The sequence below is a fragment of the Lithobates pipiens genome, unplaced genomic scaffold (assembly GCF_037356315.1).
Source record: "Lithobates pipiens isolate NorthernLeopardFrog02 unplaced genomic scaffold, aLitPip1_a1.2 Scaffold_19, whole genome shotgun sequence".
Taxonomy (NCBI): domain Eukaryota; kingdom Metazoa; phylum Chordata; class Amphibia; order Anura; family Ranidae; genus Lithobates; species Lithobates pipiens.
Genome location: NW_027507764.1, coordinates 74,400,311 through 74,416,861, shown reverse-complemented (window position 1 = coordinate 74,416,861; position 16,551 = coordinate 74,400,311). Strand labels below are relative to the sequence as shown.

The following is a 16,551-nucleotide window of genomic DNA, read 5'->3' as shown; positions in this document are numbered from 1 at the left end:
TTTATTGTAATTACTTATTTATTTTTACTTTTTTTTTTTTAACATGTCACCAGTAGAAGAAGACTAGAAGCTTCTCCTGCTTATGTTTCCCTGCAGACAGGTTGGGAAAGAGCTGGGCCATGTGACAGTTGTATATCAATAAGTGAAAAGGGTACTTCAATTTTTTTAGTTTTTTTAACAATTACAGTGCCATTATCCACATACAGAAAAAGAAGGGATAATGTAAATGATACAGCATGTCTATAGTATCACTTCAATGTGAGGTTATTGTTGTCATATGACAACGGTTATGTATAGTGCTAGGTTGTACATAGTTCCATAGTGTAGATAAATTGTAAGGCTTGGCTGGCAGCAAAGCCTTTGTTGAACCTGGGTCAGGGTGAGAGGCTCAGGGAGGCTGGATAATTCCACAGAGAGCATCTCTTGTACCCCCCCCCCCCCCTCCCCTCTGCTTGCTAGAACCTAGGAGAAGCTTCTAGATGTGGTGGATGGGGGATAAGCGAAAAAAGAGACATAAAGGGAAAAAGAAAAATTGAGTGAGAAGAGAGGGGCTGCCTGAAGTATTTATGAGGGCCCCAGATAATCCCCATCAAAATTGACTGGCAGGGGGGTAGGTCATCTCATAAATACTCAGGGGTCATGCCAGCAAGGGAAGTCGAGTGGAAGATGGAGATTGAGTGCTGAGGAGGCTGCTGGTGGCCCTTAGGGGTCGGGGGTGACCTCGAGCCTAAGGCTTAGGTGCTGGAGGGACCCTCTTAGAACTCACGGAGGAGGCACGGGAGCAAGAGTGAGGACAGCAGGAGCCAACTAGCAAGTGCAGGAGCCAACTAGCAAGTGCAGGAGATCACATCCGGGTGGCTGGTGAGTGTGGCAGTCTGGGAGGACTGTGGAAAAGTAGCCAGGAGGGCTAGTGAAAAGAGGCAGCTGGCAGTGCCTGAAGAGGTGGTGCTGGGATCAGCAGCCACAGGAATGTACCTGGACACTGGACACAACCAAGGGGGCCGGGGTCCCTGCCTGTAAAGGGCTTTTGCTTAATCTGACTGAGTGCCTTTTTGTCTTCAGTGTTCCAGCTGGATGTATATAGGATGTATATAAGACGAGTTGTCCCTAAAGAGTTTCTCTTTAAAGTCAAGTAGACATCCCATAATATTCCCAATCCCTATTCAAGTTCGAATCCCTCAATAAAACAAAAAAACTCTTATCCCTGGACTGTTTTCTGCCTCTGAGTGGCTGTGAAGATGCAGTGTGATCAGCGACAGCAGAACCTACAAATTAAAGATGACGGCATATAATGAGAGAATTTTGGAACCGTGTGATTTCGCTGCTTCTTGTAACTGCACCAAATAAATTGTTTTACAGTCCAGGGCCCAAAGTTTTGCATAGGCAATATTTATATATGTCCCTTTAATTTGTTTTCCTTTTTTTTCTTAAGGATGACATTTGTGTTGAGTCAAAGACTAGTGATCATTTGAAGACTGTTAGTTGCTGGCCTGTGAACTGCCCGTCCTTATGCTGATAACAAAGGCTATTTTGCAGCTATAAAATGCACATAACAGTTTTAATTGACAGCACACTGTAGTTGTCTACATTCTCCTCACTACAAGACGATTTTTTTTTAATACCGTTATGCAGACTTAGGAGTTCTGTCAGCTTTCATGTTAACTTCAAAGTTAGTGACTCCATATAAGGAGGATACATGAACCTTGCAGAAAGAACTCTGTAATAAAGACTAAATAATGCAACCCCTATACAGTGCCTTGAACAAGTATTCATACCCCTTGAAATTTTCCACATTTTGTCGTGTTACATACAAAAACATGAATGTATTTTATTGGGATTTTTTGTGATAGACCAGCATAAAGTGGAAGGAAATTGATAAATGGTTTTCCAAATTTGTTTACAAATAAATATGTGAAAAGTGTGGCATGCATTTGTCTTCATTCAATACTTTGTAGAACCCCCTTTCACTGCAATTACAGCTGCAAGCCTTTTTGGGGATGTCTCTACCAGCTTTTCACATCTAGGAGAGCGAATTGCTTGCCCATTTTTTTTTTTTTTTTTTTTGCAAAATAGCCCAAGCTCTGTCAGATTGGATGGAGAGCATCTGCGAACAGCAACTTTCAAGTCTTGCCACAGATTCTCATTAGGATTTAGGTCTGGACTTTGACTGGACCATTCTAACACATGAATATGCTTTGATCTAAACTACTCCATTGTAGTTTTGGCTGTATGTTTAGGGTCATTGTCCTGCTGGAAGGTGAACCTCCACCCCAGTCTCAAGTCTTTTTCAGACTCTAATGCCGCCTATACACACTATCGGACATTGATCAGACATTCCGATAACAAAATCCATGGATTTTTTCCGACGGATGTTGACTCAAACTTGTCTTGCATACACGTGGTCACACAAAGTTGGTCGGAAATTGCGAACATCAAGAACGTGGTGACGTACAACACGTACGAAGAGCCGAGAAAAATGAAGTTCAATAGCCAGTGCTGCTCTTCTGCTTGATTCCAAGCATGTGTGGAACTTTGTGTGTTGGAATTGTGTACACACAATTGGAATTTCGGCAGAAAATTTGAGAACCAGATGTCAAATTTTGTGTGACGGAAATACCGATGGAGCCTACACAGGGTCAGAAGTTCCAACAAAAAGCTCCCATCGAACATTTTCTGTTGCAAAATCCGAGAGTGTGTACGGGCATTACAGACTGCCTTGTATTTGGCTCCATCCATCTTCTCATCAACTGTGACCAGCTTCCCTGTCCTTACTGCAGAAAAGCATCCCCACAACATGATGCTGCCACCACCATGTTTCACAGTGGGGATGGTGTGTTCAAAGTGATGTACAGTGTTAGTTTTCTGCCACAAATAGCATTTTGTTTTTAGCCAAAAAGTTCAATTTTGGTCTTGTTTGACCAGAGCACCTTCTTCCACATGTTTGGTGTGTCCACCATATGGCTTCTCGAAAACTGCAAACGGGATTCTTATGGCTTTCTTTCAACAATGGCTTTCTTCTTGCCACTCTTCTTTGTGGAGTGTGCAACTAATAGTTGTCCTGTGGACAGATTCTCCCACCTGAGCTGTGGATCTCTGCAGCTCCTCTAGAATTATCATGGACCTCTTGGCTGCTTCTCTGATTAATGTTCTCCTTGCCCGACCTGTCAGTTTAGGTGGACGGCCATGTCTTGGTAGGTTTACAGTTGTGCCATACTCTTTCCATTTTCAGATGATGGATTTAACAGTGCTCCGTGAAATGTTCTAAGCTTGGGATATTTATTTATAACCCAACCCTGCTTTAAACCTCTCCACAACTTTATGCCTGACCTGTCTGGTGTGTTCCTTGGCCTTCATGATGCTGATTGTTGAGATTAAATTACACACAGATGGACTCAATTTACTAATTAGGTGAGGTCTGAAGGCAGTTGGTTCCACTAGATTTTAGTTAGGGGTATCAGAGTAAAGGTACTTGAATACAAATGCACGCCACACTTTTCAGATATTTATTTGTAAAAAAATTTGAAAACCATTCATCATTTTCCTTCGACTTCACAATTATGTGCCACTTTGTATTGGTCTATCACATACAATCCCAATAAAATACATTTACATTTTTGTAAAAAAAAATTGGAAAATTTCAAGGAGTATGAATACTTTTTCAAGGCACTGTATACGCCCATTCGCCCAATAGCGGCTGCTTCTCTTCATATTGAACCTGAGTTTTCTCTGAATAGGCAAAACACAGACTGACTTTAAAGTATAAAGCGAGATACAAATCTAAATATACAACAGCAATAAATATACTTTAGCTATTTTGCCTTCCAAAACATCTTTATTTCTCCTCTGCCACTTTTATAATCCAGTCAACTCTGCCACATCACATAGCCAAGCAGGTGACATCATCATTTTAATTTCAGCTTTGCAGTTTCCTGTGTAACCTGCCAGTTCAACTCAAAAATGTATGGTGCACTTATTAAATATTCAGCCCTTATATCTTTTATAGAAAATGTCAAAGTTATTTCAAAGAAGCCTGGTTTATCCACCAACTGCTACAACTCACATCATCATCATGGGAATAATATTGGCTGCCAGATGGATGACCTTTGGCCCAGTTGGTATATTCCACTCCACTCTGGTCTGTCCATAGAAACTTGTGCTCTGCATTAACATCGTTCATCCCAATCCAGACATCATTCTTCAAATTTTTTATGTTGTAAGTCAAGAAGGCTGGAGGAAAACACAAATAAAATATTAGGATAGATGAACATTCTGAAAGGAAGCTATGCCCAAGTTGGGAAGATGCATAGACTAAGCCAAAGCAGGGGGCCAGACACTATAGCCATGGATCTAATGTGAAGCAAAGGCCTCTATAGCTATAAACCAACACCAGTTGGGCTAAAGCAGGAATAGATTAATTAGATTAATGAATATACAGAATTTCGTGGTTGCACCTCCGGGGGCGGAGCGTCATGACGTAGGAGCGGCTGCACGCCGGATCTCCCGAGATCCTCACTCTGTCTCCCCCTCGTCACGCTCTCGATGCTGGGCTGTGCGCAACTCTGTTGGCCCACGGAGAGCTCCAGCAACGCCGTGCTGATTCGAACCAAGCTGCGGCGGCTCTCGTGATCCTGGCATATGCGCGGCCTGTGCAAACGCTTACAGCCACCCTCTGCTCGGCGAATTGGCGGAAGATCTGGCGGATGCCTACCCCTCAGTGATGAAGACCCCCTGACTAGCAGACAGCTGTACCCGAAACCTGGCGTCAGGAGAGGAGCTGTGTACTCAAGGAGCTGTGTTTGTGCGGTAAGACAAGCGGTCAGAAGGGGAGGGGGGCAGCCCAAAGCTGGAGGTGGCTAAAGACAGTATACCTGATAGGAAGGGTCCTTTCCCCCTGGTTATAGCTTGGGCTCACCTGTGAGTACCCCCCCCCCCCTCCCTTTAATGGCATAAGAAGGCTGTTATTGAATGTCTTTGAAGGTCTACCCTCGAAGGACAGTGTTTCTTTGCATACCCCAAACCTGCCGCTGCTAGATTATAAGTGTACTGGGAGAGGAGAAGGGGAAGCTATAATAAGAGGAAGAATAATAATCTGCTTTCTGCTGGAACTCGCTTTATCTGCTAAACCCTCTTTTGTTTGAACACAAAACTACAACTGAACGAGTATGTATATACGGTAACCAAAGGATGAAGTTTGCGCTGTTGTGAACAATTGATGTTGGATGCATCTCGATGTTTTGATATCTGACGCAAGAGTTTCTTTTGCAGGAAAAATTCATCTAAAACCTTTTCTGGCTGTGTGACTGTTTTGCCTGCCTCCATTTAACAGTTAAAGGACTGGATATATTTGATATTGTTTTTTGCTTTTTTGATTTTAGGGTGGGAAAATTTGTCATCAATGTAAGACGAACTCAGTATAACAGCTGTAATAATATTAATATCAATAACTTTTCGCTGCTTAGCCTACTACACTATAGGTATACCGTTGAGTTAGACGGTATGGACTCTGATAGAGGATTTATCTGCGGCGTGGAAAGCAGCTGAACTAGGTCCCATCCCTTTTTTCTTTTTTTTCTTTTTTTTTTGGGTTGAGAGTAAGCTAGTCGTTGCTGTTGTTACCCCTGATTTAATTGTACCTCATTGTGGGTGGTTCTAGGCCTCTGGGAGATTTTCAGTGGTTCGGGAGGGAGGTATATTAGATTAGGGTGGAGATAGGGGGGAAGAGGGGGAAGGAAGGAAAAGAGAGGGGGTTGATAGTAAAAAGGAACACCTGGTGAGTGTTAGATAAAGGGAGGAGGGTTTTTAGTCCTGCCAAAATGAGGGGAAAGACAAGTAAAGTCAACAAGACAGTCACCCCGGTTACAAGTCCGGTCGGGATTCAAAAATATCTGGCTGCAAATTCTAGTATAAGAGAGGATGAAGGGACCGATAGCCCCTGAACAGAAAAACCTACCCGCTCGGGCCCAAGTAGACAGAAGGGGGAAGAGGGAAGGGGGGTAAAAAATCCTGCCATAAAGTCAAGTGAGCTTAAAAAAAAAAGCGGAGTAAACCCACAGAATGTAGAAGTAGACCAGAATAACCCCCGGGGAGAGGGGGAGATGGTTAACAGAGAGGCAGAAGAAATGGTTCCGGATAGCCATAAAGAAACCCCCCAACCCCCACAAATTAGGGAGATGCTCTCTGAGATGTTCTCGAGAATGGAGATCTCTGTAAGGGCGGATATCGCAACAATAAGAAGCGATATAGGTTTGGTATTGGGGAGAGTTGAGGAGATAGAAAACAGAGTCGAGACTCAAGAGCGTAAGATGGATGGAATCTTAGAGCAGATAACAGCTCTCCGGAGATCAAATAGAACAATTAGATATAAGTTGGAGGACCAAGAAAATAGAAGTAGGAGGAAGAACATACGGATAAAAGGTCTCCCCGAGACATATGGTGGGTCCGTCCTGGGAGAGATAGCTCAACAGATTTTTAACCCCTTATTGGACAAGGAAGTTACAGCCCCATTGAAAATTGATAGAATACATAGAATGACTCGACCCCGGGGGATTAGAACAGAAGCACCTCGAGACGTTATAGTGAGATTTCATAATGTAGCAGAAAAAATGCAGGTAATGAGAAGAGGGAGAATTCAGCCTGGGGTGGTCCATGAGGGCACGGAACTGCAGATTTACCCTGATTTAGCGGGTGAGACATTGGGAAGGAGGAGATGCTTAAAACCACTCACTGAATTACTGAGAGCGGCGGACATCCCATATCAATGGGGATTTCCAGCATGCCTCATAGGGAAGAAAGAGGGACGATCTGCAGTTCTGCGCTACCCTGAAGACCTCCCAGAATTTTGTGAGCAGTTAGGCATATACCCCGCCCCTCAGATAGAATGGGGGGGTGAAGATGTATTAGGGGGGGAGGGGAACAGCACCCAGGGGAGGAAAGGGCATGGTCGACCGAACAGTTGGAGTCGAAAGTAGATTACTGGAATTGAGTTGGATTAATAGGCCACGCTGAGAGCGGAGGAGTGTGAGGGGAGGGGAGATGGGGGGAGGGGGGGAGGGAAGGCGAGGGGAGCCTCGGGCAGATAAGGGTATGAGCCCCAGGGACACTATGGGGGTGAGGCGAACACAAATATCGGCCCACCAATGCCATAGGCTTAACGGGAAGGGGGATGTCCTACCCAGTCTTACGAGACGTGCCGTTATAGGACGAGGGGGGAGGGGGGAGGGGGGGAGGGAGGGAGAGGGAGGGGGGTGGTTTTTGGTTGGTTTTTGGGGCTCTCACTCGGTCCTCCCATGGGGCTGGGGGGGACAGGTAACACCGGACCCACCAGACGCTTAAGGGAAGGAAAAGGAAAGGAAAAAAAAAAAAAAAAGAAAGAGGGGGAATTACCCCGGTTAGAGAGGTATGGTAGTCCTTAATGTTACCACTTATAATGTAAGGGGTTTAAATTCAAAAAGGAAAAGATATAGGATAAATGACGAATTGCAATATATGGATGCAAATATAGTATGTCTTCAAGAGACGCATATAACATGTACTTCTGGGGTTAGATTGAATTCGGCCAAATTTCCGGTGTGGTTTTATGGGGACTCCCCATCCCCCTACTCGAGAGGGGTTGCGATAGGGTTTAGTAGAACAACTACATTTAACCTAGTTGAGCGACTGGTGGATCCGGAGGGTCGTTACCTGTGCCTAAAAGGTAGGCTGTTCAATTTTAAATGTACAATTGTTAATATCTATGCCCCAAACAAGAATACGGGGAGATTCCTGAAGAAAGTATTGAATAAAATTGAAGACTTTAAAGAAGGGAAATTAATCCTGGCAGGAGATTTCAATTGGAGTATGAACCCTAAAATAGATACCACAGGGGCGGGCCCTAGGATATCGGAACATAAACAGAGAATGTTTTTAAGGGCATTAACTTCATATCAATTATACGATACTTGGAGAACACTGCATCCAAAAGATAGGGATTATACATGTTTCTCCTCGGTCCATGGTTCTTTCTCCCGAATAGATTATATTTTTCTGGAACACTCATTTTTAAGGTCACTTAAGAAGGCGGAAATAAAGACAAGAACAGTCTCAGATCATGCACCTGTGTGGATCCAGCTGGAGATTGGGGGGGACCATGGACCGAGGATGAATTGGAGACTGAATGAATCTCTATTACAGGGTAAAGATACAGTAGAAAGGATTGAGCAGGAGATTGCACAATTTTTTAGTTTGAACGACATACCGGAAACCTCCAGCCCTGTATTATGGGAAGCACACAAGGCAGTTATAAGAGGGGTATTAATAGGGATTGGTGCAGGGAAAAAGAGAGAGAGGGTGAGGAAGAAAACCCTACTATATGAGGAAATTCAGAGATTAGAACAGATGAGGAGACCATGGGGGCTGCGGGACACCCAGGATTTAATAATAAAAAAACGAGAGTTGGATGAGTATTTGGAGCAGGATAGGAGAATGGCCTACCATATTCTGGGAAGAGAAAGGTACCAATGGGGGAATAAATCAGGTAAATGGTTGGCTAGGAGGGTGAAGGAAAAGAAAAATAGAACTTTCATCCCAAAAGTAAGAAATGCTGCGGGGGATTTACAAAATATGCCAGATGATATTGTGAATACATTTTTTACATATTACCGGGGCCTTTATAATATCGGGCAACAGGATAAGGTAGAGAATCGAGTAGGGGAGGAAATAAATGATTACTTAAATCGGATAGATATCCCCAGGGGCAAGCAATTAGAAATGGAAGTACTAGAAGCTCCAATAACAAGGGGGGAGGTTGAGATGGCGATTAAAAATACAGCTAAGGGAGGTTGCCCGGGACCCGATGGTTTCCCGATCTCATATTACAAGCAATTCCAAAAACAGCTAGTGCCAAAATTATGCGATTATTTTAATGCAGTGGGGAAGGGCAAAAAATTTCGTGAGGAGACACTCTTGACACATGTGGTCCTGATCTTGAAAGAGGGCAAGGACCCAACCGCAGTAGAAAGCTATAGGCCAATTTCCTTGCTAAACTCAGATATTAAATTGTTTGCAAAAATTATGGCTGAAAGATTGAGACCACATGTGCCAGAGTGGATACTGCAGGATCAGGTTGGATTTATTGAAGGGAGAGAAGGTCGGGATAACACACTAAAGACTATTATGTTATGCCAAGAAGCTGTAAGATGGGGTGCCCCCACGGTACTCATGTCAATAGATGCGGAAAAGGCATTTGACAGAGTGGGGTGGGGATTCCTGTTTGAAGTGCTGGTAAGGTATGGATTGGGGGAGCGGATGAGGGGCTGGATAGAAGCCCTATACACCCACCCTAAAGCTAAAATAAGAATAAATGGGGCCCTGTCTTGCCCCCTTGAGCTGTTTAACGGGACAAGACAGGGCTGCCCGTTATCCCCATTATTATTTATATTGTCGCTTGAACCCCTGTTGATGTCCATTAGGATGAACCAAAACATTCATGGGATATGGGCTGCTGAGAGGGAGTTTAAGGTCGCAGCATTTGCAGACGACCTCTTGCTCTATATTTCCAACCCCGGGTCTTCCATACCAGTAATAATGGAATAATTATCAAATTATGGGAAGGTCTCTAATTTCAAGGTTAATATATCTAAATCTGAAATTTTGAATTTAAATACCCCAATAACAGAGCAGAGCATCCTTCAATCTAAATTCCCCTTTAGATGGTGTGAGAGGGAATTGGCCTATTTGGGAATAAGGTTGACATCGGAGATGAGGGATCTGTTTGATGCCAACTATATACCCATACTAAATAAAATTAAACAACATTTGGAAAGGTGTCAACATAAAGCTCTATCATGGACAGGTAGAATAAACGTAGTTAAAATGTTTATTTTACCAATTTTCACCTATACATGCCAAATGATCCCAATAGTGTTACCACAGGTTTATTTAAATAAACTCAAAATTTTGATTAATAGATTTATATGGAAAAAAAAAGTGGCGAGGGTGGCACGGAATATCCTGATAAGAAGTAAAGAGAGGGGAGGGCTGGCAATGCCGGATCTTCAAAAGTATTATGAGGCTATAGTAATCTCACGAATACCGGATTGGATACACAATAAAAAGGGTAAGGATTGGGTTGAACTAGAAATTAAGTTAAGTAGAAGGGAATTAGGGGAAATAGTATGGATACCTGCAAAATATAGAGAATTAGGCCTTAACACAAACACACTGACAAAAAACTCACTTCAGATATGGGACACAATAAATAAGAGACATAACTGGGAGCACAACTCACCATTAATGCCACTATTGGACACTACATTTTTTATCCCAGGTCATGAGGAATATTTATATTATAGTAGATGGGTTAAGAAAGATAACATTAAGCTATTGGAGGTGATGGAAGATAATAGGATGTGCACATATGAGGAAATTATAGGGAAATGGGGTCACAAACCATTAGACAAATGGAGATATTATCAATTATATTATTTTACTCAGTCTCTACCACAGCCATTACGGGGTAAGGAACAATTTAGACCATTGGAGAAGTTATTAGTGAATCGTCAGTGCCTTGAAAAAAGGATTTCAAAACTTTATAAAATCTTAATAGAAAGAATAGAGCAAAACTACCCCCCCTATCTTGAAAAGGGGGAAAGGGAAATTGGGCCCTTAAGTAATGATTATCATAGAAATAGGATAATTAGACGAACTTATTCGGTTGCCATAGACTCACAAACACGAGAGATGTCATATAAACTTTTGACAAGATGGTACATAACCCCACAACAAGGAAATAAAATATGTAGCGCGACCCCCCGGTTATGCTGGAGAGGCTGTTTGGGGATGGGGTCATTTGCCCATATATGGTGGCTTTGTCCTAAGATACAGACATTTTGGGATAAAGTAATAGAAACTATCTTTGAAGTAACAGGGGAAAGGATTAGGAGGGATCCATGGGTATGCCTATTCCATGATATAGAAAAAGGAGAGAGGGAGTATGGGTATTCTTTAATCCCCTGTTTATTAAATGCTGCTAAATCATTGATACCGCTAAAATGGAAAAGATCTGAGCCTCCCTCGATGAGGGAGTGGGTAGAAAGATTAGAAAGGATACGAATTATTGAAGAGTCAATGTACAAACTGGATAATATGGAGGAAAGGTACCAGAATAAATGGCGTCTTTGGCTACTATTTGGTAAAACTGAAAATTATTTGAAGATGGTGGAATGCTAGTTAAAAGGAATCCCATGGAGTAGGACCGAGTGAGAGAGGGGTGGGCAGGGGGGGGGGGGGGGAGGGGAGGGAAAAGAAAGACAACCTTTATAAGAAATGATGATGTATTTTTTTACTATGTGAAATGGGTTTTATATGAATTATAGTTGTTTGTAAATTTTGGAAAATCTCAAAAATAAAGAAATAATAAAAAAAAAAAAAAGATTCATGAATATACAAAAAATATCTCTTATGCAGGCCATACACGGGTCGAATTTCGGACGAATTTTCTTTTCAAAATCAGAAAATTTGTTTTTTTTGTGATCCGATGATGCCACCATTGATTTTCGAAATTCGGCCGACCAAGCCTTCAATTTCACCTCATATTGCTACAGAAAATAATTTTCTTGGCTGGGAATCTTCTTTTCTCTCCATAAATTTTCTTTTATCTCCGTACATTTTCTTTTATCTCCGTACATTTTCTTTTATCTCCGTACATTTTCTTTTCTTATTACGTTTCTTGCACGATTCTCCCATCATTGATTAGAAAATCGTTTGTTTTTCTAAAAATTTCCAACATGTCCGATTCCTCAAATTTAATTTACGCACGAAAATCGGCTGTTGCTGCAGCCCACTAATGGTGCGAAATTCATACGAAAATTCTTAGATACGATTTTCGAAAGAAAATTCTTTCGAAATTCAAACCGTGTATGGCCGGCATTAGCGCTTCCATCAGTCTTTGAAGTTGTGTCAATAGAGGGTACATACTGCTTAATTTGAGATTCATTTTAAATGCTTCTGAAATCATTCAGAGTTCCTTCATAGGTGCATATGACCTTTTAAAGTATAACTAAAAGCAAAACATGTTTTTTTTTTTAGTTTTGGATAGAGCGGAGAGGATTTACAACCCTGGTCTGGTTTTATTGTGGTCTGTGCCCCCATTAGGGAGATTCAACCTCTATATTTGTCCTGTTTACCATTATCATTGAAATCCCAAACTTTGGGTTGTCAACACTTTTGGTTTTGGCTATGGAACAGGAAATGAAGGGAAATCTCCCCAATGGAACACAGATAGTAAAAAAACAGACAGGGGTTATAAACCTCCCTCACTCTATCCAAAATGTACACTTTAGGCTACATCAACCTGCTTCAGCTCTGATGTGAATAAAAGCCTGTCAACATAAGCCTTTAAAATAATAACAATGCTTGCCTCATGTGTATTTGTATATGCATGGTATTCTCCCAGATTCTTACTGCAAACAGAAGCTGTTTGCTTTTAGGCTCGGTCTAGGTGAATTTTTTTTACAGAGATATCAGATCAGAATCAAGTGGGGAGGGGGTGGGTTCGAGGAGTTCCTGCCCTGATTTTTTTACCTGCCTAACTTTTAGCTTGAGCTATTAAACTCTGTAAACAGTAGGTAATGTGTGAGCATGGCATATAAAAATAGTCTGGACAATATGAACAATATGAGAAAATGTTGACCTGACCTGTTGGCTTGAAAATTTTTGCTAAATAATCATATGCAATATTTTACTCTGTAAATACCTAATTCAAAAAAAACAACAAATAGTTGATTGTATTCTTTAGTCCTGATAATAAATAAATAAATATTAAAACCACTAAGTAATAATTGAATGCCTATAGGGAAGCTGCCATATGTATGGTTAAATACATTTTTAAAGCATTATACAATTATGTTAATGATGAATACTGAATATGTCTATTTGCCCTAATGAATGGGGATGCAGAGCCTCAAAACAGGCTGGTTCTCCTGGAATCCTTAATAAAAATTCCAACTGTTTAAAGATTGCAGTATCATAGAACATTTCTTGCCCCTAATGACGGAGTGGAGTGCTCACTTTTCCTTTATTCCATCTCAAGCATTACATCTCCAACATCCTCTGGGTTAAACACTCTCAATAATATAACATATTAAGCTTAGAGTTAAACAGGGTGGTGCCTGCAGGAAAAAGCCCCATCTTTTGCATTTAGATCACTTATAGTGGTATAAGGTAAGCACTGCCCTTTCTGTAACCATGAAGCAAACACGAACAAGCCATTATCAGCTAAATGTATTTCCTTCTTACCTTGTACCACGTCATCAGATATGCTGGCCAAATTTCCTCCCACCTGCTGACATGCTGATCTTGCGGCGTGCCATTCCACCAAATCATCATCTTCCTCTCCATATATTCTAAAACACTTAAATAGACAATGTACCTGTTAGTCAGCTGTATTAAATGTTCCTGTGGCAGGGTTGAGGAGAATTGGAACACTCCAAGCTCGAAAGTGTGTTGGTGAAGAAGAAGGTAAAAATGTAGACAAGCATATGATTTTTCTTGAAACAACAGAAAAAAAATACTCAAAACTCTTGCTGGTATTGCCCCTAGACAGCAAACTTGAACATTGTGAACAAGCTTACTAGTTTAGAGGACTGTACTTTGAACGATCTCTGGTGAACAGGATCATACAACAAATTCTGCGCACTGGCCTTGTCAAAAGGCCCTTGCCACTCCACCTGTACATCCTAAAACTTACAGATTTCTGGCTCAGCTTTGGAAGAAAAGGTCTCCTTCATGGAACACAGTCAAACTCCATACACTGCTGATAAGCACTGTTTACTGTTGCATCTTAGCATGATCTGGTGGATCAATAGGAGGCAAGCTCACATGCTTCTTTTCTAGCACTAGCAGCCTAACCACCCTCTTCTACTATGCAGCTCCTATTTCTTTTGGAAGTGTGGTTTACCATGACATCCTGATGTTACACTCTTGCTAGCTTCTTGTAATCATTTTATTCTGTGTTTACTGTGAGGTGCTTTTACTAAGGGATGTGCTGGTTTTATTCTCTGCTTTGCCTGACAGGAAAGAGATTTGTATTGTCTACACTGACAGAGCTCTGTCCTGCCTTCCTCCTCGCCGATCAGTGGATGTCAGCAGTCATCCATTGGCATGGCACCCACTGATTGCCCTGTGCTATGTCTAATACTAGGTCTGTGATAAGGCTCAGACGAGCCACACTGCCACCATACTCATATGTGAGGCGGTGGGCAAATGGTTAATGGAGATTGCTTAGACAGAACACCATGGCAGAACCAGGTTCTCTGAGCAGTCTCCAATAAAATTTCTTGTGAATGAAAGCAATGGTATGCTACCCTCCTTTTCAGACTTGCATCATCTGCTACAGGAGTGTGAGCGGGCTCTATACTGGTCATCTGCCCTTTTTAGCTTAAGTTTTTATTAGTTACTACAAGCAATAATAATCCAATTTAGAGGCAATTATTTCATACGATACGGAGTAGATACAATTATAACGTCTTACAGATACAACCGACCCTATGAGGACAACCATAACGCTGATGTGACCCACAAGGAAAATGAGGTTGATACCCCTGCTTTAAAGGTTTCTAGGGGTTCCTTGTGCTGATTGGCCTCTCATCTGATGTGCCTGTTTAGTTCTAAGTCCAATGTCACTGGGCAATGTCAGCAGCCTGACACCAACAATGTTTTTAGATGTCAGAAAGGGTGACATTCTGGCCACCATAGTAAAGGGGGCATCCTTCACTGACCACCCATGTAAGGGGAATTTCTCACTGAACCCCTAATGACTTAAAAAGACCTGAAAATTATTTCAAGTGTTCTTCTACAGTAAAAAGATTGTGGAGGGCTGAACTAAAGAATTTGTGATATTAATGCACCATGAGCCAAAGTCATGGGAACTGGTTAACACAGATACAAGAACGTTCATTTTCACAGTCCTCACCAGACTTGAGTGTAGGCAAGCATCAAGGCAGATCAAGCCTACACAACGTGGACATGCAAAGATCAGACATCACAATCTGATTCCTTTACAGTTTTAATCATTTTATTGTTCTATGTAATGATGATTGCACATCATTAGAGTCCCTGTTACGATATAAGGAGCAATAAATACATTTTTCAACCATTAACGGATATTTGTACCAAAAACATCAGCAGCCAAAACTATCTGCAAAAATACTTCTGCTTCAGAAACAGATGAAGCAAAAAATATTGTATTCTGATTACCTTTTTTCCAAATGCCAGCCATTCTGATGGACACCCTCCATTGGGTGGCGGGACTGTTGGCGCAAAAGTTGTATTGATGTTACTGGTTTTCCTTTCACAAATGAATGGGTATGGATGGCCACAGTTCATGTCATTCCAATAACCTATCATAAAAATTTTAAAAGGAATCAATTAAACGTAAACATTAAACTGAAATTCCATCTTAAAGAGAACTAGTCATAATTGGACTCATGAAAGAATCTCAATATTCTCTCTCACATTGTTTTTAAATCCTAACAATACATTTCTCTTTTTTTGCTACAATTGGATATACACAAGCAACTGGCACATATTTGTAGTGTACTCCCTAAAGAGCTGCTGATGAATTTAGTCCTATTCCCCCAGTTAGAGCACTCACATACAGGCACACAGCATTTTCTTTACTCCTCCACTGGCTCAAATGAACAGTCTAGGGGTCTTTTTAGGTTTTATTGGAACATAGAACTTGGATGGGGGATGAGGGGAGCATGGGAAACCCTGATTATTGAGGAACTAGATGATTTGAGGGCATCTTAACCACACTTGCTAAACTACACACAAAAAATGTCCCACAGAATCTCTTCACTTTCAGTAACTATGATTTCTAGCGCTATCTACTTATCTACTCACACAGCTGCAGGATCATTGGTTGCCTCCTTCCGACATCCACCAGGCTTTTCCCAGTGAGGGAGATGCAGGACCACACCACCATAGGACAGCTGGACTCTTTGCCTACCAACTTCTTTCTGCCTCTCTCCGGTGAGCTTCTCCAGACCCAACTTGTTTCCAGGACTTAAGCTTGCAAATAGTTGATAAGGTTTGGGGAGGATGGGTGGCTTCTGTGGACTCGGCTTCGGACTAACTGCTGTGTGATCAGCTAAGCTCAATGCCCCTGGGGTTCCCTGTGGAGTCCTGAAGGAGTGGAGTGCGGGTGGGCTTGAACCAAATGCAGGATCTCCCCAATAGATGGCCCTTTCACGTACCTGAGGGATACCTTTTCTTTAGGCGGGGAGTGGGGGGATCACATGAGTAGACATTCTCCTGTACGATGGAGCAGGGAGTCACTGCACAGAATCGCTATCTGTTGTGCCTCCGGCTGGAGGGTAATGTAGTGGGCGTATCTGTCTAGATAAGACCGTGCCAGGGCTGGGCTAACACTTTTTTGTTTTTGTTTTTTGTGGGGGTTTTCCCCTCCCCCCTCCTTTTTTTGGGGGGGGGGTGGGGGTTGGGAAATGGTCCCCGTTTTTGTTTTTTGTCTTTTTGTTTTATGCTGTAACCAGTGTTTGTTTCCGCCTTTTGCGG

General features: G+C 42.0%; 1 protein-coding gene across 1 annotated transcript in view; it reads right to left on the bottom strand.

The window, feature by feature from the left end:
• The window catches only part of MRC1 (mannose receptor C-type 1), a 178,554-nt gene that overhangs the window by 33,332 nt on the left and 128,671 nt on the right, over positions 1-16,551 (bottom strand). The window contains exons 20-22 of the mRNA XM_077490910.1: positions 15,232-15,374; positions 13,273-13,387; positions 4,061-4,227 (exon numbers count right to left, since the gene is read on the bottom strand). Coding sequence (XP_077347036.1) covers positions 4,061-4,227; positions 13,273-13,387; positions 15,232-15,374 — 425 coding nt within the window. The remainder of the gene's footprint in view (positions 1-4,060; positions 4,228-13,272; positions 13,388-15,231; positions 15,375-16,551) is intronic.